Consider the following 26,252-nt stretch of genomic DNA (forward strand, 5'->3'; position numbering starts at 1 on the left):
GATCTCCTACTGCTAACTTGAGCTGAGAGAGATGAAAAACTGGTGAATTCAGTTCTGGCATGCACTGGAAGCTGTAACTGAAAAGCCTCTTCTCCTATATGCTTGATCACTTGATAGGGTCCATAAGACCTGGCTGCCAGATTTTTATGCAGTCTTGTAGTCATCGAACTTTTTGAATGAGGTCGACTCTTTAAATATACCCAATTTCCTACCTTTATTTTAGATGGTATCGTATCCTGTGTACATTAGCATATCTCGTCATATGATCCAAAGGTCTTCTCAAAATGATATACAAACTGTTTAAAGCTCCGCCCCAGTCGTTCATTGTTCAGAAGTGAAACATCGTAAATAAGTTTCAATTGTTCTGTTCAGTAATACAGTGCCTTGTCTTCTGAAGAGTTCCTGTCCAAGGAGACTAAGAATACACGATATCACTTACTATTGAAGTTGAAATTCCATGCAATCTGACCACCTACCTCTCTAAAACATCAGCAGAACGAGGAGAATAAGGATGCTTGAGAAAAATAGAATGGTCATTTTCTCAACTGTCCACCACTAACAGAATTGCATCATACCCGTTAGATGTAGGTATCGCACCACCAATCCATACGACATCCTCCCATATGGGACTTGAGAGTAATTATTTTATGACAATAAAAAAAAAAGACTACGTGATCATTTTTTTTGTTATAATAAAAAGTAAAAGAAAAATATTATTAAACTAATAATATATGCACTAAAACTGTAATAATTTTTTTTCAAAAATTATAATGTCGCTCTGGTATCAAAGACTGAGATCACTTAACTGGAGAAGGGGCTTGTATTGTAGTATTCTTAGCATTTTCATTAGTATTTAGTAAAATCACATTCTTCAAAATTGGTACCTACATAAACTACTGAACTATTTTTTTTTTCAATTATTTAATATTATATTCTTAATTTAGATAAATATTTGTACGTTTATGTATCATCTTCTATCTTATCTAACTTTTCTAATGTTACTTTTATTTCTATTCTAATTATATTTATTTAACGCACATGATCACAATTTTCTCCATCATCACAATAGTTATAATGTTGTAACTCTTTATCATCTGAGATATATTATCTTCTCCTTATGAATCTAATAATATTTTTTGACCATTTGTTCTTGAAATTCTTCACTCATATTTAAATTATTTAGTTTTTCTTTTGTCTTAAAAGATTTTATTTTTTCATATCCAAATCTTTCATATCTGTAACATATGATATTATTTTGTATTACCCTGTTTTTCATTAGTATTATTATTAAATCGCTTTATTGGTTATTTAGGGATTGGAGTATTCTTTTTGATTATTTTGTATTTTTAACATTTTTCCATTAGTTTTTTTATATTTGTATTCAATATAAAAGTTTCCTAACTCTGTAATTTCTCCGGCTTGACTCTATAATCCAATTTTCTACTTCTAAATTATGGAATATAGGAACTTTTGTATTTTAAATATAAAAAATATCTACCATAAGTTCTCTCTTTTGTTTAGGCATTATGATATTTATTTTACAATTTTTTTAAAGAAAATGATATATTAACAATCGTTTTTTAAGAACTTCTCTCACTACCTGATGTGACAATAATTTTTTATTTTTCATTTTTTTTTCACACTTCCACATTGGATGCTTGAATACGAGAGAGAAAGAGAGGTTGATTGAGTGACAAAAGTGAGAGAAGCAAGGAGAGAGAGGTTGAGAGTGAGAGAAAGGGAGGTTGATTCTGGAGAGGGGTGGGTGAAGGGCAAGGAGAGAGAGGAGTGGAAGTCCTGAGAGAAGTGGAGAGCAGTTTGTTCTTCCTTGTCTTCTTCGTCCATCTCCTAAGTTTCTTCTTCCATTCTCCAAATTTGTTGTTTTTCCGTTTTTGAAGTTATTTTTCGATGGGGTTCGTCATTTCATCGTTAGTGGAACAAAAAAAGTATTAGGTTTACCCACTGCAACAAATTCGTAGTTTAGGGTTTAGTTTTGTGGAAATGAGACATTTTTGTTTTTCTTTTTGGAGAATATTTGATAAAGTGTGAATTTTTTTTGTAACAATGTTGTTCAAGAGCGAAAGTTGAAGGTCAGTTGTAGAAAATAATCACTCTAAAGCGGAATCTGCAGGATTGATGTTTCCAGTTTATGTGCAAAGTAATGGGTTCGTAAATGCGAACCTGTATTTTTTCTGCATTACTTTGTTATCTCTCACCGTGGTGTGCGTAGTAGCAATTAGGTTTTGAGAATTTAACATGTCTGCATCATGGTTGAAGTGGGTTGGAATAAGGTGTATCCATTTAAAGAAATGGTTTTGTCACTCGTTGTCCCACATGTGAATTGGGACAACGAGTGACAAAACCATTTCTTTAAATTGGTACACCTTTTCCAACCCACTTCAACTATGATGCAGACATGTTAAATTATCAAAACCTAATGGCTACTACGCACACCACGGTGAGGGATAACAAAGTAATGCAGAAAAAATGCAGGTTCGCATTTACGAACCCATTGCTTTGCACATAAACTGGAAACATCAATCATGCAAATTCCACTTTAGAGTGATTATTTTCTACAACCGACCTTCCACTCTTGAACAACACTGTTACAAAAAATACACACTTTATCAAATATTCTCCAAAAAGGAAAACAAAAATGCCTCCTTTCCACAAACCTAAACCCTAAACCACAAATTTGTTGCAGTGAGTAAACCCAATACTTTTTCTGCTCCACCAACGGGTAAATGACGAATCCATCGAAAAATAACTTCGAAAACGGAAGAACAACACACTTGGGGAATGGAGGAAGAATAAACTTAGGAGATGGACGAAGAAGACACTTGGGGGAAGGAGGAAGAACAAACTTGGGGATGGAGAAAGAACAAACTGCTCTACACTCCTCTCTCTCCTTGCCCTTTACCCACTCCTCTCCAAAATCAACCTCACTCACTTTCTCTCTTGCTCTCAACCTCTCTCTCCTTGCTTCTCTCAGTTCTGTCACTTCATCAACCTCCCTTTCTCTCTCGTACTCAAGCATCCAACGTGAAAGTGTGAAAAAAAAATTAAAAAATAAAAAATCACTGCCACATCAGGTAGTGAGAGAAATTGTAAATATATCATTTTCCTTTTTTTTTTTAACCTTTTCTGCAAAGACTAAAGGTAATACTCGTTTACAATCTTAAAAATCATGGACATAAAATCACCAGTATCCCTGTTGACACTTCTTCTTAAGCCTCCAAAGGTTGGACATCTCAGATCATGTTGTAGTTCTAATGGTTTTTCATAAAATGTTTTTAAACCTTTAATAAAATTATGCATTATTGTTATTGGTAATGTTTTAATCATTATTGGTATTGTGTGGTTTTTTTATTGTTTAACACAAGTAGTTATGTACATTTTGTTTAATTTAAGTTCAGTATTTATATCCCACCAAAGGATGTCAGTAAAACCTTCAATATTTAATTTTATTGTTTGATTTTTTGAATGTTCGACTCTATTGGCTGAGACAACTATAGTCATTTGCTGTTTTTCTTGTTATTTAATGATTTATCATTCCATTAATATTTCAGTCAGAACTTTCTTGTCCATCAAGTATTGATGGATATTCTAATTCTTTAAATTGAATGTGGCGAAGGTTAGGTCAACTAGAAAAATTTCTTGAAGGCAATAGTCTTATTCTAGGGTTAGGATTTATTCTTCCTTTACTTATTTTATATAAGTTATCATCAAATTATTATTCTTCTAATTCATTTTCATCTTTATTTCCTAATTCTTTGTTAGGAATGTTTTGAGGGTGGAGTTTCCGTGTCTAGGTCTTTTAATTCCACTTCTAAGGCTAATACTAGTAATTGATGGAGTATTTGATTTGTATAGGTCTTTATTTTGGATATCTTTAATATTAATTTCTCTATTCTCTTTTATCATTTTAAAGGAAGAAGCTGTTATTTCTTTATTTTCAATATTAAAAAACTTTGTTTTAATGATGGTATAATTCCTTCTGTTTCTCCTTAAAGGCCTTTAATATATTCTTTACCGATTTAATCATATCTGTTTGTAGTTTGTGTAAATAATTTTGTTCTAACCAAGTAAAGTATGAAATCATTTTGTTTATTACGATTTTCTAGAGTTATTAGGATTTCAATTCATTGGTTATTTTACTATGTTGTAAAGTTTTCGAGATCAAAACATTTACTCTTTTAGAATACTAAAAGAAGGAAGTTTCATTGTTTGTTTAGAGATATTAATAATGCTCGTAGGACTAGTTGAGTTTTTGATTACCTTATGACATATCCTGGAATTATAGTTATAGGTATATAGATTTGGGTTTCATTCCTCATTAATCATTTTATATCTAACACAATGTTATATCAAGTATTATTGAACCTTTTTAAGGATATGGAATAATTAGGGTGATTATTTTTATATAATGGCCCATCATGAAAATTGGTTTCAAATATTGCTAATATTTGATCTTGTAATCCTGTCAACCTATTGTCTCTTAATATGGCAAAGAGTTTAAACAACCTTTGTGAAAGTATTTATATTGTTTAATATGTTATTAGATTAATTGTGTAGAAGTTAATGGAATTGTTTCATGATATTGTTTTATGTGTTCTCTACTCTTATAACTACATATTCTTATTTGAACATATCACTTATTCTAGTCCATACAAGGTATTGGTGGATTATGTAAGATTCTTCTATTTCTTCTATTTTTTTTTTCTCTTTTCTTTTGTTAAATAGCATTTTAATTAGTCTTAACAATGCAGAAGCTAACTTTTAGAGATGGCCGAGACCACCAAACTTAAAAATGATTGAGAAGTTAACACTCTTATTGGCTGACTGATGGAGAGAGCAGCTTTGACTTCTAAATATCGGTAAAAGACTTTTACTTAGTAAAAAGTTGACAACAGAATAAAAGTCTCTAAATAACCTAATTTTCACCTACACTCCCCACAAATTAAAACATCTCTGAGTGATAATGACACCTGAGTATATAAATTAGAGTATTGTGGTAAGTGTAAAATAAAAATACAAAAAGACAATGTTTTCTTCCTTATTTGACTAATACCTATATGTTATAACAAATTTTATAGTTACGAAAATATAATAGAAGAGATAATTCTTGAAAATCCCATCCTTATACAAAATTCTTTTAAAATTTTTGAAATAGAAATAAGATGCAAAATAATTTATTTGAATTTATAAAAAGAGCAAAACTTTACCCTAAATATTCTCCTAGATATTCGGAGATATACTTTCAAGTGGATTTATCGAATTTGTTATAACTGAATAATAACAATTATATTAGAGTCAAAAACTTAGAAATATATATTCGTGTCATAATAGTACTAATACTTTCATCTTATTATCCAATTTAATATTTATATTCAATCATTTTTCTATTTCTTACTGATTTGTATTGAAGAATTTGTAGGTGGATTTCATCACCAGTAACTCTGTGGATCTTTATCAATTCAATTATCTTCAGAGGTAAATATTATCAATCTCTGGAGCAAACTCTACTTTCTAGGAATATCTAAAAAAAATAGAAGAATGATTAAAGAAGTCATTTTTTTCTTCAAAAATTATTATTTTTAAATAATTAAGATATCGTATGCGTAATAAATAAGAATTAATTAATAAATAATATAAAACATTAATACTGCTTTGTTTTTTTGTCTCCCGTTTTTTCTTTAAAATTCTCCTGAAGTCGTGCATCACTTCCATAAAAAAAATTACGTCAGTTACAATATTGGTTAATTCTTCAGGCGAAAGTTTTATCAATTAAAAGTATTATTAACTTTTAACTTTTTTAAAATTTTGTGACTTAATCCACTAATCAATTCCATTGAAGATCGAAAATTTTCTAACTTAACTCAAATTTTCTATATGAGAAGATATATTATAGTATTTTATTTTTGTGATTCCTACGTGATATGTTATCACTTTTCTACTCTTTATGTAAACTCCATTCTTTTAAGATGCACAATTATAATTTTTTTTATCCTAATTGAACCGTTTAGTGTGCTATATATGTGTCTAATATGATGGTAAAGTAAATGATTTAATCAACATAACCAATTTCAAGTTGCACGTATTCTTATTCCATATATTTGAATTTTATTTTAGTTTGAAGAAGATATTAGTAACAAAATCAGGTAAGAAAAGTTAAGATTTAACAAACTTTAACAAACGTGATTATTTGGTTTTATCATCTCTAAACTATTCTGTTGCAATAATATCATATATAATGTGTAATTAAATAAGTATTTTTTTTACTCTTTTCAAATATTGTCATATGTTACTATATACTGTATATACTGTATACTATAATATACTATAATACTAATTAAAAAAAATAATCTCTTCTCAAAGTATCAATTAAGAAAAAAAAAATGACTGCTACGTAACGGTAGCGTGTAGCGACACCTCATCGTCATCATCATCTCTTCTTCATCAGAAAGCATATAAGAGCGCTGGACATAGAAAAGAGAGACCCCTCCATTTGAGGAACCTTAAAATTATTGATTCTTCCAGTCACTCCCATAAACCATACAAAACTTCGAGTCTCTCTCTGATTTTCACCTCTACGCCATTCCATCACATACCAACATCTTCTTTGTTTCGTCAAAAAACGTGATAACCCTCTGTACAATTCTCCACCGATGGTGAACACTCAATTTGAGGAATTGTTGTTGACCCCTCTCATAAGTAATGACCTTTTTCACGTGTCTCTGCTTCGATCTATATCGATCATAATGAATTCCATTCACCCAAAACTTGTTTACCATGTTTTATATTCCGTTTCCCTTGATTCTTTATTCTTTTTAATTTTTTGGTTTCCTCTTTTCATGTTTGCGTATCCAACAAGTGTACTTGTTCATTGGGTTACTTGTGCTTCCCTGATCTGGGAAAGTAAAAAAGAAAGGAATTTTGGTTTCTGCATGGAGAAGGTTATTTTAAAATTTGATTCGTTTTGGTTGGGATGATCAACCTTTTATTACTAGCGATTTTTTCAACTTCGATCAGGAAATTCTTCTTTTTTTTTGTATGATTGTAGAATATCCCATCATCTGGGAATAGTATACTTATCAAAGTTTTCTTCTTTGGGTTCCTTCTCCTTAATTTCACCCTCAATTTCAACCGCTCCTGATTTTTTAGTATGGTGTCTATGAAAAGTAAAATCTATTTGTCTTTCTGATCATCTTCAGTTTCATGACTAAATGCTTTCTTTCTTGTGTCTTTGATTTATAGGGCGATTGTAAATGAAGACAAATAATTATGTAATTCAGCTGTATTTAAAAAAAACTGTCACTTTTATAAGCATGTTTTTTCTTTGTAGGTTTGAGGCCTGAGATTTGCTAGTCAAATACATTCTTGAGGTACATGCTTGTTGCAAATTAGAACAATGTGTAGAGTTTCAAATGTTATAAACTGAGAAACTGGAATTAATTAACATTAACATAGTAATACATTTACGCATATTTTCATAATTCCCAGAACTGTTAGATCCTCTCTTCTGCTGTGTTTGGGCACTGTATAGAGTTAGCAGTGCCCATGGATGCCACTACCAGTGGAACCCCAACTATCCAATACCATAACATCCCAGATCAGCCAATTACCACCATTGTTGCCACACAATTGCCTACGCTTCAACGGGAGCAACGACATTGCTTTGGGGATTCCAGTCCAGGAGAGTTTCCCTTGTCTGCTAATCCTTCCATTGTTCTTCATCTCCTTACATCATACGACTTGTACGCTCAAGACCTTGCTAAACTTGAGGCAAGTGATGTCTATTTTGCGGGTTTTTTAGTTGTTAATTGAAAGTACTAATTCCAGCATTGCCTGTTTCATATCTGATGTGGTGTAGGCAACATGCTCCTTCTTCAAGCAGCCAGCAAAGTTTGAGCCCGATTTCGATTTGTCCTTGTCAGAGCTTGCTGCATTAGACATGTGCCAGAAAAGAGCCATTTTTAAGCCAATGACGACTGAACAACAGCAATATTTGAAGCAAAGATGTGGTGGTTCTTGGAAATTGGTTCTGAGGTTTTTGATGGCTGGAGAAGCATGTTGCCGAAGGGAGAAATCACAGGCAATAGCAGGTCCTGGTCATAGCATCTCTGTGACATCAAAAGGGCTTGTGTATTCATTTGGGTCCAATAATTTCGGCCAGCTTGGGCATGGCACCACTAGAGAGGAATGGAAACCTCGACCAATTAGGTTGGAGCATTAGTTAGGACATTCCACAGTTCTTATATCTTATTCTGCAAACATATAAAGTAAACTTGTTGAATTAAAGTTAACTGAACTCTTTGTGGTGCAGAGCTTTGCATGGCATCCGAATTATACAAGCTACTACTGCGACTAGGAGGACAATGCTGATCAGTGATTCAGGGCAGGTTTATGCCTTTGGGAAAGAATCTTTTGGTGAGGCTGAAATTGGAATTCATGGATCTAAAATGGTTACAACTCCACAGTTAGTTGATTCTTTGAAAAACATATTTGTTGTGCAAGCTGCAATTGGAAACTTTTTCACTGCTGTGTTGTCAAGAGAAGGGAGGGTTTATACTTTTTCATGGGGTAATGATGGCAAACTCTGTCACAATACTGATCCAAATGATGTTGAACCCCGTCCTTTATTAGGAGCTCTGGAACACATACCAGTAGTGCAAATAGCTGCTGGATTCTGCTACCTGCTTTGTTTGGCTTGTCAACCCAGTGGAATGTGAGCACCGGATTTATCTCATTTCCTTAACTGTTCCATCTTTTTCAACAACAATCGAGATAGAAGTTCTATCTTATGATGCTAATTAAGCACTCTTCTACGCTTAATTTTTTTTACGCATATTGATGCGGTTAGAGTGTGAAGAGATTTTTTTTGTATGTTATGATTTATTCCTTTGCCTACATATTTTAGCATCAGAAGTCCACATCTTCCAAGATTATGAAAGTTTTAACCATTGCTGATTTTTTTATTTTTAACTTACGTAGACTGGTTTTTGCATTTCATATCATTTTATTTAATAACTATCTTTATGTTTATTGATTATGTGATCCTTATCTGAAATCTTAATAGGTCAGTGTACTCGGTTGGGTGTGGTTTGGGTGGGAAGCTTGGACATGGCTCAAAAACTGATGAGAAGTTTCCTCGTCTGATCGAACAGTTTCAGCTGTTAAACCTTAAGCCGATGGTGGTTGCAGCTGGTGCGTGGCATGCAGCTGTGGTGGGGCAGGATGGCCGTATTTGCACATGGGGGTGGGGTCGTTATGGCTGCCTGGGTCATGGTAATGAAGAATGTGAATCTGTACCTAAGGTGGTGGAAGGGTTGAGAGATGTCAAAGCAGTTCATGTTGCTACAGGAGATTACACCACCTTTGTAGTGGCTGATAATGGTGATGTGTATTCATTTGGTTGTGGAGAATCTGCTAATCTTGGCCATATCCCCGAGAATCATGAGGAGGTCTGCTTTCTTATGCCTTTCACTCTATTTGATTTGTTTGCCTTTATTGAAAGGAAGTCACTTTCGTTTGATTTTTGTGCAATCATATGATGAACTGGCTTGCGGTTTCTGTTTTGAAAGAATTAGAATTTTCAGTTTCAGAATGTAGCTTCTAATTTATGCTAAATCTGAATGACAATACTGAATTCAAAGTGCAAAGTGAACTCTGAATTCTGTATTGGTGACTAGAGTGCATTGTATTAAATTTAACCTTATGTTTGTTGTTGTGCAGGGAGACATGCACGCAAATGTGTTAAGTCCAAAGCTTGTGACTTCAATGAAAGAGATGAATGAAAAAGTGGTGCAGATTAGTCTGACGAATTCCGTATATTGGAATGCTCATACCTTAGCCATAACTGAATCAGGGAAGTTGTATGGCTTTGGGGCTGGGGACAAAGGACAACTAGGCGTTGAGCTTGGTGCCAACCAGACTGAAAGAGGAAAGCCAGAGCAGCTTGATATTGATCTTCGTTAACTATGTGTGCTGGTGTACACCCAATTCTTTATACCATCTCATCCTCTAATTTATGCTTACCATGCACAGTATTTAGTGTTTCAATCTCTTCTTCATTATGTAAATGCATCCACAAGTTCCAAGCTAGGCATCAGATGATAGGGGCCTCTTAATCTTAGGCTTCAACTAGATTATGATACTTGAAAATGGTGAAGGTTTACATACTCTTCATTTTTCTTGACTTTTATCATTTGTTTAGATCAAGTTGGTTAAGTTTATTAATTTGCGATTCACTTGACATCACTGACTTCTTATTTTAATGTTTATAGGTAAGAGGGGTACTTCTTCTTTTGGTAAGAGCCAACTTGTTTTATATTTTTTTATTATATATTCAAAACTATAATTTTTTATGGATGACTTCAATTTTACATAAAAATGGCAGTGAAGAGGGGGAATGGGAATAGTGGTTCTGAGTGAGGATTAACTCTTAGATCTGGAGAGTTTTGGGATATATTTGGCTGTCTTTAGAAATAAATTACGATAAAGTTTTAGTTAAAAATTTATTCATGCAAGACTTTAATTGTTTTTATAAACTCAGTTGTAGATACGGAGACCAGGGATGGATGTGAATTTGACTATTTTATATTCGTTTTCATTTTCATTCTTATTTTCATAATTATGGGGATAAAATTTGTCTCATACACATTCTTAAAAACTGAGTTTGTTTTATATACATTCTTAGAAAATGGGTATATTCTTATTACATTTTTAAATATTAACTAGATAATTTTTTTACAAAATTTAAAAATCACGAAAAAGGTATTCTAAAGTTTTTAATGTTAAGAGAATATGCTTTTTTTAATTTTAAATATTAAAAATTATAATTAAATAAAACCATTAAATAATTATAAAAATATGTGTCTTAGAAGAATAAAAACAAAAATTAGAAAAATCAAAACAAAAGTAAATGTAAATATAATTCTTTTATATTATTTAATAAATTATAGATGTTTTTGTTAAATATGTATATATGTATGTATATATAATTTTTCTCTTATCTTATCTAATATAAAATATCAAAACTATTATTCATGTATGTTTTTAATATAGAATTTGATTAAAAATCGAAACAAATTTGTATAACAACCAGGTCAACACTAATTACAAATTTAAAGACATCTTTAATATTTGGAAAAGCCACGTTGGAGAGAGTGGTCCAATTGGAATTGTGATTTCTAATATTCTTCTCTTATCCAAACAGTGACTTGGATGAGATTTCCACCTCATATTCCCCTTTCTGGTCACTTACCGTGATTTTTTTTTTTCTCATTCCTAAGCCTTCTTTTTTGTTGATGTAAAAGGAATTGTAGGAGTGAAAAAAAAAATGAAGTTGCTTGTTTGAAGTGATAAGGTGCAAAAAAAAAAAATAGAAAAAGAGGGAAATTTAAATGATTATATCTTTCATCGGAAGAAAAATAAAAGTTTGTGATGAAGTATTATTATTTATTATTGTTATACTTTTGTCTTTATTTTGTGTATTTTTCACTAAATAAAATAAAATAAAAACATAATGAAACATCCAAAAAATACTATATTTACCTGTAATTAATATATATATATATATATATATATATATATATATTCTTTTTATATTCTTAGTAAATTAATTCCCTCTTCCTAAATATTTAGATACATTACTAAAATTTAAATTAAAACATATAATGTAAATATCCTTCTTCTACTAAAGTTGATTCATGTTAAGCTTTTTTACATGTTACTACATTTGTTTTTGTGTTATAACATGATCATCTTAGTTAACTCAAACCACAAATCATATAACAAAGGGTAAATTAATGTTTCAAAATTTCACATTCATGGGTAGCATAAAAAAATTATATATATATATATATATATATATATATATATATATATATATATATATATATATATTCTCACAATTTATAAAATTCATTTACATCTCATCCATATATTCAATTCATTCACTATACATTTATATACACATAGGCCTCACATTCATATATACACACGTGATAAGGAATATCTATTGATGTCTTTTAGAAAATCTATATTTGATATATCTTAGAGACAAACACATAACACACAACGAGTCTCTCAGGATTTAAAGTATATCTATATCTAGACCTCAACGTATGTTTTGATTATACAATAAACTTTTTTTTTAATTTCTTATCACTCCTTTGTCTATGTAACTTAAACTATGAAGGAAACATGAGATCATTGTAATATTGGTGCATACACTTAATACCTCCCACCACCACTAGTATTCAAATACCATCCATGTTGTGACTTTAACTTTCATATATTTCATTCATGTATATCTTAAACATATATTCTTATTCATATACATTGGAACTCAAATAATATTTTTCATCATACATTTCAATTTTTTCATCTCTTCGTACACATCATCAATTACATATTTTTTCACACACTCATATCAATTTTATTATTCAAAATCCTATATTCCAACATAAAATAAAAACTAACAAATTTAGATTCACCACTCATCACACTATAATGATATTAAAGTATAAAAGGTGATAAAGTTTACTAATCTAGTGAAATATAAACAATTTTAGCATTTAGAAATATTTAAAAGGATGTTTCTTTTTCAAAGTTCATAAAATATTGTTTTGTTTGTTAGCATTCTTCTTGCTCATCTATTAGGCAATGTCTAAATTCATCTAGCCATTTGCTCACCCGAAAGTTTCTTCATCCAACAACTTTTTAGTTACAAACAAATTTCACTTAATTGAATTTCGTCTAACGATTCTATGATTGTCTAACAACTGAACTTCTCATGTTTTCAATTAAATGAATTTCATTGGGTGAAAAGAATAGTTATCCAAAGACTATCCATAAAACATATTTGCATTTATTTTAAGATTGAGCTTAAAACTTACAATTTTAGCCGGTTCCAATTGCTTTAGGTTCCAAAATCAACTATCACAACATTCATTTCAAACTTAGTCTATCATTTATTTCAAACTCCATAATCAAGCAATACACAATCATTCTACATTTTCAACCAATTACGATTGAGTTCTCATTTCTTAAGATTAACTTAACATTCATGCTGATAAAAATAAATCTTAATATCCATCATTAACTTGCTTACAAAAAATTAAAATATCAAACTTTTTCTTACCTAAAAATCTAGCTATTCCAACAAAACTCTAATAGTCCTTGATTCACATAGAAGCTGAAGCCTACCTATGAGTAAAATCTTTCTTAATACACTGAAGAGATCACTACAACCCTAGAATAAGAGATATTCATTTTTATCTATCAAACTACACATGCAAGCAAATAGCTTAGGATTGTAAATTACCGAAGGAATAAAAGAAGAAAGAGAAATTTACTCTAAATGAAATTTTGATTAGATATATAACTTTTATTCTTTACTAGCTTCACTATGGTAGGTTTGAAAAAAAAAAAAATCAAAAGCCAATTTAATCAGTTCAACCGTTTTTTAACAAGTTGAAATCACTTAAAATGTTTTTTTTTTTTTCATTTCAATCAGGGATACATATTTCAATATGTTGATTTTAACATAGTGAAATTAATTGCTAATAAATGTTCCAAGATTTTAACAAATTGAATTAATTAAAATGTTTAGAAGAATCCTAAAGACATTGGTTTTACTATTTTTTTCATGTAAAACTTAAATAACTAAGTCTATTAATTAAATCAATATAAATGCATGTAATATATTTCATAAAGACAAAATTGTCCTCTGAAAATTTTAAGCATGATATACAAATAAGTATTTTAGAACTTTTAAGGTCTTTGTTGAAGTTTAGGTAATTAATTTTTTTATATCGTTAGATTTATGTATTTATAATTAATAATTTCAGATATTGAAATATTTTTTTTAATACAGGGATTTTGTTAAACTAATATGAATATCGTAAAAGGTTATTAAGTTAGAGAAAAGAAATTAAATGAAATCTTAAATTGATATTTTAATTTTTTTTTTGTAAATTTTTTATATGTTTAACACTATTTTTTGTGGTTTTTCTATTAATTTATTTGTTTAATTATATTTTAATTTTTAGCAACATTAAAATAGAATTATTTTATTATTTAATAGTTTTTTTTTTGTTTTTTAAATAAAATAAAACTACACTGATGATTATTATGTCAGATTTTATTTATTATTACACTTAAATATGAACTTTTACAAAATTCAATGTATATTAGATATCCTTAACCAGTATCCTTAGGATACTGGTTAGCAAGACCCAAATATTTAAGTATGCTTTGTTATAAGATTATGAGCATTTTAACTCATTAAAGTGAGATGTTAACTGATTGAATTTTTCTTGTCCTTCTCCAAATAACTTTTTTTTTATTCTTCTTTATCATGGCTATGTCAAGTTTGGATTACCCTCCCATGCTTTAAGGAGACCTTGTTGAACTAGGAAATCACACATCTTCGGCAAGTATAATCCAAAATCATTCAATCTAGTGAGTTTTCTAACATCATACTTTGCATAAGTTATGATGATTGATAAATCAACATTCATCGTATAAGTTTGTTATAAATATAACTAAACAAGTTTAATGTGAGATAGTCTATAACAAAAACATTATATAATAACAAAATTATCTACAATCAAAATACAAAGAAAGAGGGTGTGAAAGAGATAAAATTCACATTGAAAATAATATGATTTAATTTAAGGATTAACATACTTCCACCTAAGTATATGATAAAATTCACTATAAATACAAATATTAAGATCAAAAGTTTTCCACAATCTTTACAATTTGTAACAACTTTAACTAAGTGATAATTACATGTTAAAGTGAAGATAAGGTTCTTATACTTGTAGGTAAGATTAACCTAAGTAACTTTAAGCACATGCACATAGGACAAGTGGACAATGCCCATGTCTGATCACAAACAACAATAGAAGACACTCACAATTGGTGATGAACATAAGATACTTCAGTCTTATTAGACATTATGGAAGACTTGGTATTAAGAATAAACAATGTTAGATGATCTACAAACCTTTAAGCATATTTTAGTGAATCAATGGTCACAACTATAGTTGCGTAGATGCAATGGCGGATTTCTTTGGGGGCAGGGAGTGCTCGGCCCCTCCAAAATTTTGATTTTTTTTGAATTATATATATATATATATATATATATATATATATATATATATATATATATATAATTCAAAAAATATGAAAATATATTTAAATTTTTTTAATTTTTTTAAATTGTAAGTAATATATATTAGATATTAATAAAAATTTAATTTTTTATTTCTTTTATTTAATTATAATATTTAATGTAAATAATAATAAAATATAAAATTAAATATAATAAAAAATAAAAATATTCAGATTTAATTTTTTTTGTTTATATTTTTATTTTAAAATTGACACTAGGATTAAGTTAATTACACTAATAAAGTAAATCATCCATATTAAGAGTCTCAATTTTAATAAAAGATCATTGATCTATTTGGAGGAATTTAACGAAATATATTGTAAAAGACCGAATTACATCAGTTTTTCAAAAATCGGAACCAAATTGAGATTAAAAAAAAAAATTGAAGGACCAACTTAACATTGTTAAACGAAAGCATGAATCAAAAGAGTAATTAAACCAAATATTTATTAACATAATTTTTATTTTCATTTTAATTGTCTTTTTAGTTTTTCATAAATTGTAATAATCTCTCACTCTCATATGTCTTCTTTTTTTTTCTAAAGAAAAAAAAGTTAGATATAAACTCATTATATTTCTCATTTATCCTTTTCCTTTCATGTCTCTTGTCGTACTTGATAATGAAAACATTATTTTTTTTATCTCATGAGCTTTTTGTATATTCATTTTTTTATGAATATAGAAAAAAATAATAATAATGTATTATGTATTAATAATAATGAATATATATTTTTTTAATAATTATGTGTCTTACTTTTTTATTAGATTATGATCAATTATTTTTTAGTATTATTTACAAAAAAAGTATATTGATAAAGAATGGAAGAATAAATTAATTGTTTAAGAGTCATGAAAAGGAAATTATTGACTAAAACAAGATAGATTCTACCTCTTCACATATTATATTTTGAAACATTATACTAATGATAAAAAATGTTCAGTTAGAAGTCATTTTTTGAAGCATTATACTAATGATCAAATATAATGATCTCAAAATTATATTACGTTGGCCCCTCCGACACTTTTGGTCAAGATCCGCCACTGCGTAGTAGATGTAAATAGTTGAAGATTTTAAATGTGTTTGAAAAACATTTGAGATGAAATACATGGTATAATTATGTAAAAAGGTAATTACTTATATGGTAACCTAACTTATTTGTAGTATAACGTGAATATTTTGTTATGAAACATTTTAAGAATAAAATATTGAGACTTCATTAATAAACCATGTAAATGAAAAATCAATAAAAATTCGTAAAGTTATGCAATAAGCTATTACTTTATTATAATACTAAATAAATTTTAATCATAACTCAATTTGTTAATTTTATATAAACATACTTCATACATATACTTCAAAAGTCTTCAAATTATAAATAAGATATGGTCTAAGTCTTATAAGATTATAATATAATTAACATATTTAATTAAAATAAATATCTTTATATGATTATTTTGTATATATTTATTTTTTATTATAATTATGTGTTAACATATATCATTTATTTATAAGTTGTAATTATTATGTTGCTACATCATTTTATAACACATGTTCTCATTGAATTTTAATGAGTTGATTCGAGCCGAAAAGAGCCTGATAATCAAAAAAGGAAAAGTTTACTTACAAGAATTTAGATGTTTAAGTCAGTTAGATATACCCTTATAAGTAGTTGAATATAAAATGAATATTGAGTTATATTACTCACTGTTATAAGGATTTATAGACTTTTCTGGATCAATTAGTACGTAAAATAATAACAAATGAAATAAGGTCAAGATATAACAACCTATTAAAATGTATAACAACATATTAACATATATATAACAACTTAATTTAATTTATCATAAGATTTTGTTTATATTATCGTAAATATCAATTTTACTGATTTTAGAGATGTTAATATATCATACAAATATCATATTTTAATATCGTGAAAGGTATTTTAGACGTGACAATATATTTTCGGTCGGATAACTCAAAACATCTAAATTTCTTTATATAGATTATATATATATATATATATATATATTTATATATAAAGTGTTTACATTTTATTTATGTAACTTTTTCTTCTTCTATACAACTCATACCAGGCGCATCAGTATGGTACTTTCACATCATATTTACATAACTTAAAGTTAAAGAAGACGCAAACTTATGTGTTAACATTTCCAATAATACAAATAAAATTATAAAAAATAGATATTTATTCTGTTTATATAGGATATATATATTAGTAGAGATATAAAAAGCCAATTGTAAAATGAGTGTAAACATTAAATAAATTGGTGTGACTTAAGAGTGCCACACACCACATCATCATCAGCAATAATCAAATAAATAAAACAGAGAGACAAGAGACCCTTGCATTTCAGAAACAAGAAATTATTGATTCATCCATTCACTCTCAAAAACTATACAAAACCTCTACTCTCTCTCTTTCTCTTTCTCTCTCTCTGTCACTCTGAATTTCAGCTCTTGGGCCATTTCATCATACGCTCACTTCTTCTTTTCGTCATTAAAAAAACTTGACAACTCTCTGCACAATTCTGCATCGATGGTGAAGACTCCGTTTGAGGAATCGCTGTTGATCCCTCCCATAAGTAATCACCGCTTCCACGTGCCTCTGCTACGATCTATAACGATCATAATCAATTCCATTCACCCAAAACTTGTTTACCATCTTTTATTTTCGGCTTCCCTGGATTCCTTTTTCTTTTTAATTTTCTTACTTTCCCCTTTTTTGGTTGCGTATCCAACAAGTGTACTTCTTCATTGGGTTACTTGTGATTCCCTGATCTGGGAAAGTCAACAAAAAAGGGGATTTTTTTTATTTTGTTTCCGTGTGGAAGAGGGTATTTTGCAATTTGATTCATTTTGATTGGGATGATCAACCTTTGATGCGATTATTTCAACTTTGATCAGAAAATTCTTTCCTTTTTTCAGTTTTAAGTTTTTGGTTGTATGATTGTAGAATATCCCATAATTTGGGAACAGTGTAACTCTCAAAGATTTCGTCTTTGGATTCCATCACTTTATTTGGATCCTCATTTTTGATCATACATGGTTTCACCCTTAATCAATTATACGATCGGTCAAAAATTTAGCATCGTATTTAAGTTTTTTTTTTGTCTTTCTGATCATCCTCAGTTTCATGACTAAATTCTTGCCTTCTGGTGTCTTTGATTTATATGTGCCGTTGTGAATAGAGACAGATAATCATGTAATTCAACTGCATTAGAAAAAAAAATTAAACTTTGTTTCACTTTTGTTAGTATTCTTTTCTTTGTAGGTTTGAGACCTGCGATTTGCTAGTCAAATACATTCTTGAGGTACATGCTTGTTACAAGTTAGAACAATGTGTAGAGTTTCAGATGCTATAAACTGAGAAATCGAAATTAAATTAATATAGTAATGCATTTGCACGTATTTTCATAATTCCCAGCAGTGTTAGATCCTCTCTTCTGCTGTGTTTGGGCACTGTATAAGGTTGGCAGTGCCCATGGATGCCACTACCAGTGGAACCCCAACTATACAATACCATAACATCCCTGATCAGCCAATTACTACCATTGTTGCCACACAATTGCCTACATTTCAACGGCAGCTACGCCATTGCTTTGGGGACTCCAGTCCTGGAGAGTTTCCCTTGTCTGCTAATCCCTCCATTGTCCTTCATGTCCTTACATCATGTAGCTTGTATCCTCAAGACCTTGCTAAACTTGAGGTATGTGCAGTACTTATCTGCATTTCGGCTCTTAATTTGTTAACTGTAATTACTAATTCTAGTACTGCTTGTTCCATTTCTGATCTGGTATTTCGTAGGCAACATGCTCCTTCTTCAAGAAGCCTGCAAACTTTGCTCCGGATTTGGATTTGTCCCTGTCAGAGCTTGCTGCATTGGACATGTGCCAGAAAAGAGCCATTTTTAAGCCAATGACGACTGAGCAACAGCAACATTTGAAGCAAAGATGTGGTGGTTCTTGGAAATTGGTTCTGAGGTTTTTAATGGCTGGAGAAGCATGTTGCAGAAGGGAGAAATCACAGGCAATAGCAGGTCCTGGTCATAGCATTGCTGTGACATCAAAAGGGGCTGTTTATTCATTTGGGTCCAATAGTTCAGGACAACTTGGGCATGGTACAACTGAAGAGGAATGGCATCCTCGACCAATCAGGTTGGAACATTAGTTATTGCATTCTACAGTTCTTGTTGAATTGGAGTTAACATAACTAGATCATGCTGCAGAGCTTTACAAGGCATTCGGATTATACAAGCTACTGCTGCGACAGGGAGGACAATGTTGATCAGTGATTCAGGGCAGGTTTATGCCTTTGGGAAAGACTCTTTTGGTGAAGCTGAGATTGGAATTCAAGGATCTAAAATGGTTACATCTCCTCAGTTAGTTGAATCTTTGAAAAACATATTTGTTGTGCAAGCTGCAATTGGAAACTTTTTCACAGCCGTTTTGTCAAGGGAAGGCAGGGTTTATACATTTTCTTGGGGTAGTGATGGCAAACTCTGTCACCATACGGATCCAAATGATGTTGAACCTCGTCCTTTGTTAGGAGCTCTGGAGCACATACCAGTAGTGCAGATAGCTGCCGGTTTCTGCTACCTCCTTTGTTTGGCTTGTCAACCAAGTGGAATGTGAGCTTCAACATTTGTTTTTTCTGTGCCTATTGCTAGATTGAAAAGAGAATATTTTGTATTATGATTTATTCCTCTAATGTCAACACATACATCTTATATACTGTTTTATTTAATTGTCTACATGCATTTTCATCCCAAGTTCCCAACTTCAAGATTTATGGAAGTGCTTAAGCATTGCTGATTTTTAATTCTTAGTAAATTATACTTTACCTTTCCTTTCATTTTTATTGTAATAACTATATCTGTGTATGTGTGTGTGTGTGTGTTTATTGATTGATTATGTGATCCTCTTCTGAAATCTTAATAGGTCTGTGTACTCTGTTGGATGTGGTTTGGGTGGGAAGCTTGGGCATGGCTCAAAAACTGATGAGAAGTATCCTCGTTTGATCGAACAATTCCAAGTGTTAAACATTCAGCCAAAGGTGGTTGCAGCTGGTGCTTGGCATGCAGCTGTGGTGGGGCAGGATGGCCGGATTTGCACATGGGGATGGGGTCGTTGTGGCTGCTTGGGTCATGGTAATGAAGAATGTGAATCTGTACCTAAGGTGGTGGAAGAGTTGAGAGATGTTAAAGCAGTTCATGTTGCCACAGGAGATTACACCACCTTTGTAGTTGCTGATAATGGTGATGTGTATTCCTTTGGTTGTGGAGAATCTGCTAGTCTCGGCCATAATAACCCTGAGAATCAGGAGCAGGTATAGCTTGCAATCATGACATGACACAAGTAGCACAAACCTAGTTTTATGTTGGTGACTACAATGCATTGTACTAAAGTTTAACCTTTTGTTTGTTGTTGTGCAGGGAGACATGCATGCAAATGTGTTGAGTCCAAAGCTTGTAACTTCAATGAAAGAGATGAATGAAAAAGTGGTGCAGATTAGTCTGACGAATTCCGTATATTGGAATGCTCATACCTTTGCCTTAACTGAATCAGGGAAGTTGTATGGGTTTGGAGCTGGAGACAAAGGACAATTAGGCGTTGAGCTTGGTGCGAACCAGACTGAAAGAGGAAAGCCAGAGAGGGTTGATATTGATCTTGGTTAACTATGTTTGGTTGGTGTAACCCCAATTCTTTACACCATCTCATACTCTAATTTATGCTCACCATGCACAGTATTTAGTGTTTCAATCTCTTGTTTATTGTGTAAATATAATCAAAGAATGCATCGATGATGTCCAAGCTAGAAAAGATTACAGGGGCCTCACCTGCACCCACTTCTTCTAAGGTTGTTGTTGTCGGTTAATCTTATAGGCTTCAACTAGATTGTGATATTTGAAAATGGTGAAGGTGAAGGTTCATATACAGCTCAGTTGTCTTCACTTTCTTGCTTATCCTACCATCATTTGCTTAGATGAAGTTTGCTTAAATTTACTAATTTGCGATTCTATTCATACCACTCACTCTTTATTTCAAGATTGAATTTTTTTTTCTCCTATAAAATCAAGGCCTTACTTACCCAAGCGCTAATACTGAAAACTGGGCAAGATATTGAGCTGAGATTGTAGTGTTTGAAGAATTTTGTCGAGATCTTAAGATAGTGGATGGAGAACGTAAAGTATAAAGCTTGCTAAAATTAGGAAAACAAAAAATAGATCTGGATTAAGTGCCATTATGGATGATGAAACAAAAAGAAGATTGGTTACAAACCGTAAACAAAATTTGGCTTATTATCATACAAGGTTACTATTCGTTTTAGAATCTGAAATTTCGTTATAATTTTATATTTAAAAAGAATAAGAATGGACTGAAGAAAGAAGAAATATTTAAACTTTTTTTATTCTTAACCCGTGAACATGTGAAATTAATGGATGTACCAAGATCAAATAAGTTTTTGAGACCTTAAACAAAGAAAACTTATAAATAAGTTTTTAAAACCTTAAATAATGAAGCTTATAATGAAAATTGTGTGCTAATTTATTTAACTAAATTTTAAGTATGAAGAAAGTGCTAAATAAGTAGAGGAGGAACATTTTTTGTTCCCGTACTTAAAAATAGTGGATATATTTAAAATGGTGTATATTATACAAAAAGCATCATAAAATATAGTATGAAAGTGTTAAGAAAAAGGGTAATCGAGTTAAGATTGAGAGAAGACATTCGAATTAGAGATAGTCAATTCAGGTTCATGGATATGTGTGTATATATGGGTTGTACATGTGTATGATAATGTAAACTATTGTGAGTCTTAAAAACAAGACAATGGATTTTTCCACTAGTATAAAATTACATAAAAACTTATATTACGAAAATGCTTAATCTAGTTTTGAATGTACCTACCACTTAGAACATAATATGTGTATTTTAATTTGGACAGTAAATAAGAGGAAAATTACTTGGAGGTTAAAATGGGAGATGTTGTCTAAGGAACTCTTTCTATGTTAGCATTAAGGGTTACTCATAACATCTCATTACTGTTGAAGGTGTGGAGTGAGAAAAAAAACATCACCAGTTCAACCTTAATTAAACAAATACAATAAAAAAACAATTTGGAATAATAAGGATGATGTAACTAAATTTGTTATTAACCCACCATGAAATATATTATAGGAATCCAAGGTATTTCCATGTTGCGGACAATAATGAAGGAACCATAGTACATGCATAACTTGATTTACGTTAAGTAAACTTATTTTAATTCATCTTAATTATGGAATTCCCTTAAAATGTTTACATTTTTAAAAAATAACTTTAACACAACAATAAATAATACATTTGTTTATAACTAACAATTCATTTCCCCGTTTTTTACATTTTCATCTAAAAAGAGTTTAATTATTAAAATGCACAAAAGTAGTGTAGAAAGTATTTTTTTTTTTCACATTTGTATCCAAAAAAAAAAGTTGCTAATTTATCAACTGCCAGCAAAGATTTGCCATCATTAAAACAAACAAAAACAAATCTAAAAGGTTGGTTACCGAATTCCGTTACAAATCACAACCACCAACCATACATTCCTAACCGTAAGCAGCGAAAAAACCTGAACTGTACCGTAAGTAACGGTTCTCCACAGAACTCACAACTCTGTTTGGTTTTTGGTAGCCTATAAATACGAACGCTCTCTTCATTTGTTTTCAGCAACCACAACACATTCTAATCTTGAGTGCAGAACTTCACCAATTCCCATCATAAAAAAAAAAAAACTGCACCTTCAAGTTTAATAAAATCTTTGTTTAAAATAATGGCACGTGCAAGCAGTGTTGTGGTTCTCGCCCTCCTCATGTTCGCCGTCATTGGCCTCGCATCCGCGGCGGAGAAGTCGTCACCATCTGACGCCAGCGCCGACGACTATGATGAAGATTATTCCATTGATGACATCAGAAGCGGAGCCTCAGCCAACGGCGTCGTCGCTGCACCCCTTGGTGGACCCGTGCCTCCCGGTGCTTTCGACCACGCCAAGGGTGGTGTTCCTTCTACCACCAGCGCCACCACCGCCGCCTCCTCCTCTTCCTCCGTACATTTTTCTGCCGTCGCCGGTGTTGCCTCCGCCGCCCTTGCCGCCGCCTTCTACTTCTAAATTTTCAATGTTTAGCTGGAGAGGTTGAGTACTTGCATGTAAACTTAGATTCAGCATGAAAAATATATAAAAATATATTTAATCATCTTACTTTTTATTTTTATAATAAATATATATATATATATATATATATATATATATATATATATTGTGATAGATAGTAGAGGGGAAAAAATAATTAATTAATATTAAACTGGTAATTATTTAATTTCACTAAAAATTTGGCGTTTAAATTCAAGAGAAAAGCGTTTAAAATAAGCAAATAATTTTTTTATAATAAGTTTTTATTCAATTTTAACATGATTGTGAAAGATACACCTGTTCTAAACAAATATTAAAATGATTTCTCGTGATCGTGAAAACCAGAAATAAAGGTGAACATCTTTTGAGGGGCGATAATTGTTGAAAATGTTGAGTTTTTTTCTTTAATATTTGTGATCGATGAGTAAACAACTAGTACTACTTCAAACTTCCAGGTCTATTTTCTTTTTCATTTTTTATTATTTGATTAATGTGAAAGAAAAATAAAATTATTTTTCATTTGATTTCTCTTATATTTTAAGTTTTTTTTTTTTTTTAATTTTCTTCTCATTTTTCCTCTGTACTAAACATGGAAATAATGCTGCCAAAATTTCTAAAGCAATTTATAGTTTTAGAACCCTTTTCAGTTTATTAATATGATTAGTACATCAAAATGAGAATTATATCAACTTAATTCCTATAAAAGTAATCAATAACTCAAACTTAATAGCTAAAAAAATCAACTAATTAGAAGATTAAAAGGGCTACAGTATTCTATCATTAAAATCTTGAGAAAAAAATCTATTTTTCTTGGGATCAAATATCCTATTATTTTGTTTTGCAAGGAGTAATATGGATATTTATCCTATTTTGCATCTTGATCACAAAATAATCTTAGTAATATTTAATATACCTTTTAAAATACTTTTGATCACTTGTAAAAAAAAGTAAAGGGTAAACAATTTTTCTCCATAATAAATGTATTTTTATTTAAAAATTTTAATCATTATTTGTTGGTCCATCTTAATTTAATGTTCTAAAATATACCCAGTCAGGGAAAACACAAATTTGTATTGTAGCAAGTCGTCAACAAATTACTATAAGCACTTGAGTGATCACATTGAACATTGTTTACTAGAATAATGTTACAGCAATAATTGGACATTTTTTTTCAAACATCAATCGATGCCTTCGTTGGTTTCCACAAATAGATTCGTATGAAAAGTTTTGATGATTTTAAAAAGGATAAAACGTGCATGATAAGTTTGATTTTTTTTTTCTCATAAATATTTGGTGAAAACTTTGTTCAACACTGACGAAATTTTGATGTCAAAATGTTGCAAATGTTGTAGTTAAAGGTCTATATTAAAGGCAATAATTTGTTTGATTAACTTTTCATATTTCTCAAGATATCTTTTGAACTTTAATAATTAAAAATAGAAATATAAGAGTTATGGTAGAATTAGGAAACAACTCTTACACAGATATAACTTTTTCACTCCCTTAATAATATGTACAAACAACTCAGAAAAATACTCCTGATTCTCTATAACCTTCTCTGAAACATAATAAATCAATGCTCCTTTAAGAACAATGCTTCCACTTTAAATAATAAATTTTAGGACAATAATGCAATGTAAAACAAATTTTTTTAATATATTTCGTTCCTAACACAATGAAAAAAAAAATGTTAAAATTTTAGTATAAAGGTTATTTATATATTAATATTATTGTTTACTTCAATAAACAAGTAATGTTTTACTACAAATTAAATACATATTTAATAATTTTATTAAAAAAATTAATAGCATTAAAATTTCTATATTAAAATTATAATTTTATACTGTACTAAATATGAAATATGTTATTATTTATATACTGAATTAAATTTTATAAAAATAGAATAGAAGGCATAAGCAACAAAAGCTTAATGTGAAATTTGAATTTTATGTTGAGTTTTCTTATATTGTCTACTTGCTCTACTTTTAGAATACATTGATATATACAATATTTTTTTATATTTTAAAATGTATTTTGAGCATAAGATAATGCAAAAATTTAATAAAAAAATGTAAACTCATCAACATACTTGCAGAAAGAAAATATAATTATGGTTTAAAAACTTTGTTTTTCTTGTAGTTTGAAAATTTTGCATATGATTCCGGTTAAAAATTTTCTTCCATTTTATTCTTTGATAATATGTGGTTGCTTGCGTAATGGTAATTGTCCTTTAATTAAAATTTATGTATCTTTTCCTTTTGATCTTAATAAAATTTTACATTTTGTTCTCACTATTAATAATTTTTTAAAGAAATACATATATTTCACGCCTAATTTTAAGAGGTTAATGATTTACTAAAGGTAATATATGTAACTTTTTAAATTATTATTAAAAAAAATTAATCAATTTGATTAAAAAGAATCAACATCAATGATTAAACTTGTTTTCTTAAAAACTACTCAAAAAAATACATTACAAGATATTTATTCCATGAAACGAAATGTGAAAACCCTAACTGAAACGGCAATGAAATAGTCTAAAAAATACACAACAATCAAGTCATAATCACTTAACAAAGAAGTCACAAAAAAGACGTCAATAAATAATAAATAAAACTATGGAAAACCAAAGTGGAAAAAAAGTTATTGAGAATAATAAAAAACCACCAAAAACAAAGGATAAAAATCAGAACTAAAAATTCAATCGAGAACTACAACAGGAGAAAATTTATTAAGGATTATTATATACAGTATTCACAATTTTACGAGAACCAAAAACTTTTTTGAGCCTTCCTATATTAAAAGTGTAGGGAGAATGATTTCACATTACCTGAAGTACATGACAAATCACGAGTAATTAACGAGACAAAAGAAGTA

The 26,252-nt window shown here is 30.0% G+C and overlaps 3 protein-coding genes across 7 annotated transcripts; all 3 read left to right on the forward strand.

The window, feature by feature from the left end:
* Window positions 1-6,472: 6,472 nt before the first annotated feature.
* Window positions 6,473-10,255, forward strand: LOC114178527 (ultraviolet-B receptor UVR8-like). 2 transcript variants are annotated; one of them, XM_028064494.1, is made up of 7 exons: window positions 6,473-6,714; window positions 7,346-7,385; window positions 7,504-7,785; window positions 7,874-8,223; window positions 8,327-8,728; window positions 9,080-9,464; window positions 9,736-10,255. In XM_028064494.1, exons 3-7 carry the CDS (start codon window positions 7,561-7,563, stop codon window positions 9,976-9,978), a joined length of 1,605 nt encoding a protein of 534 aa, XP_027920295.1. In that variant the 5' UTR covers window positions 6,473-6,714; window positions 7,346-7,385; window positions 7,504-7,560; the 3' UTR covers window positions 9,979-10,255. The 2 variants fall into 2 exon arrangements, with proteins under 2 accessions (XP_027920295.1, XP_027920297.1); XM_028064496.1 differs by having other exon boundaries at window positions 6,486-7,785.
* Window positions 10,256-17,537: 7,282 nt separating this feature from the next.
* On the forward strand, window positions 17,538-21,144 carry LOC114178526 (ultraviolet-B receptor UVR8-like). 4 transcript variants are annotated; one of them, XM_028064490.1, is made up of 7 exons: window positions 17,538-17,791; window positions 18,481-18,520; window positions 18,634-18,915; window positions 19,014-19,363; window positions 19,435-19,836; window positions 20,147-20,534; window positions 20,641-21,144. In XM_028064490.1, exons 3-7 carry the CDS (start codon window positions 18,691-18,693, stop codon window positions 20,881-20,883), a joined length of 1,608 nt encoding a protein of 535 aa, XP_027920291.1. In that variant the 5' UTR covers window positions 17,538-17,791; window positions 18,481-18,520; window positions 18,634-18,690; the 3' UTR covers window positions 20,884-21,144. The 4 variants fall into 4 exon arrangements, with proteins under 4 accessions (XP_027920291.1, XP_027920294.1, XP_027920292.1 ...); XM_028064493.1 differs by having other exon boundaries at window positions 18,637-18,915; XM_028064491.1 differs by having other exon boundaries at window positions 17,538-18,520.
* Window positions 21,145-22,897: 1,753 nt separating this feature from the next.
* Window positions 22,898-23,430, forward strand: LOC114178531. Its single transcript, XM_028064500.1, has one exon. The coding sequence runs from the start codon at window positions 23,019-23,021 to the stop codon at window positions 23,352-23,354; it is 336 nt and encodes a 111-aa protein (XP_027920301.1). The 5' UTR covers window positions 22,898-23,018; the 3' UTR covers window positions 23,355-23,430.
* Window positions 23,431-26,252: the final 2,822 nt, after the last annotated feature.

This window comes from Vigna unguiculata, chromosome 3 (genome assembly GCF_004118075.2).
Source record: "Vigna unguiculata cultivar IT97K-499-35 chromosome 3, ASM411807v1, whole genome shotgun sequence".
Lineage (NCBI taxonomy): Eukaryota > Viridiplantae > Streptophyta > Magnoliopsida > Fabales > Fabaceae > Vigna > Vigna unguiculata.

Excerpts from the sequence above, each read along its gene's own strand:
- LOC114178527 (XM_028064494.1), top strand. The coding sequence starts at position 7,561 with ATGGATGCCACTACCAGTGGAACCCCAACTATCCAATACCATAACATC. Across the intron at positions 8,224-8,326 it reads TGGAAACCTCGACCAATTAG|AGCTTTGCATGGCATCCGAA; the intron begins GTTGGAGCATTA and ends TTTGTGGTGCAG. Across the intron at positions 8,729-9,079 it reads GCTTGTCAACCCAGTGGAAT|GTCAGTGTACTCGGTTGGGT; the intron begins GTGAGCACCGGA and ends AAATCTTAATAG.
- LOC114178526 (XM_028064491.1), top strand. The coding sequence starts at position 18,691 with ATGGATGCCACTACCAGTGGAACCCCAACTATACAATACCATAACATC. Across the intron at positions 18,916-19,013 it reads AAGACCTTGCTAAACTTGAG|GCAACATGCTCCTTCTTCAA; the intron begins GTATGTGCAGTA and ends GGTATTTCGTAG. Across the intron at positions 20,535-20,640 it reads ACCCTGAGAATCAGGAGCAG|GGAGACATGCATGCAAATGT; the intron begins GTATAGCTTGCA and ends GTTGTTGTGCAG.
- LOC114178531 (XM_028064500.1), top strand. The coding sequence starts at position 23,019 with ATGGCACGTGCAAGCAGTGTTGTGGTTCTCGCCCTCCTCATGTTCGCC.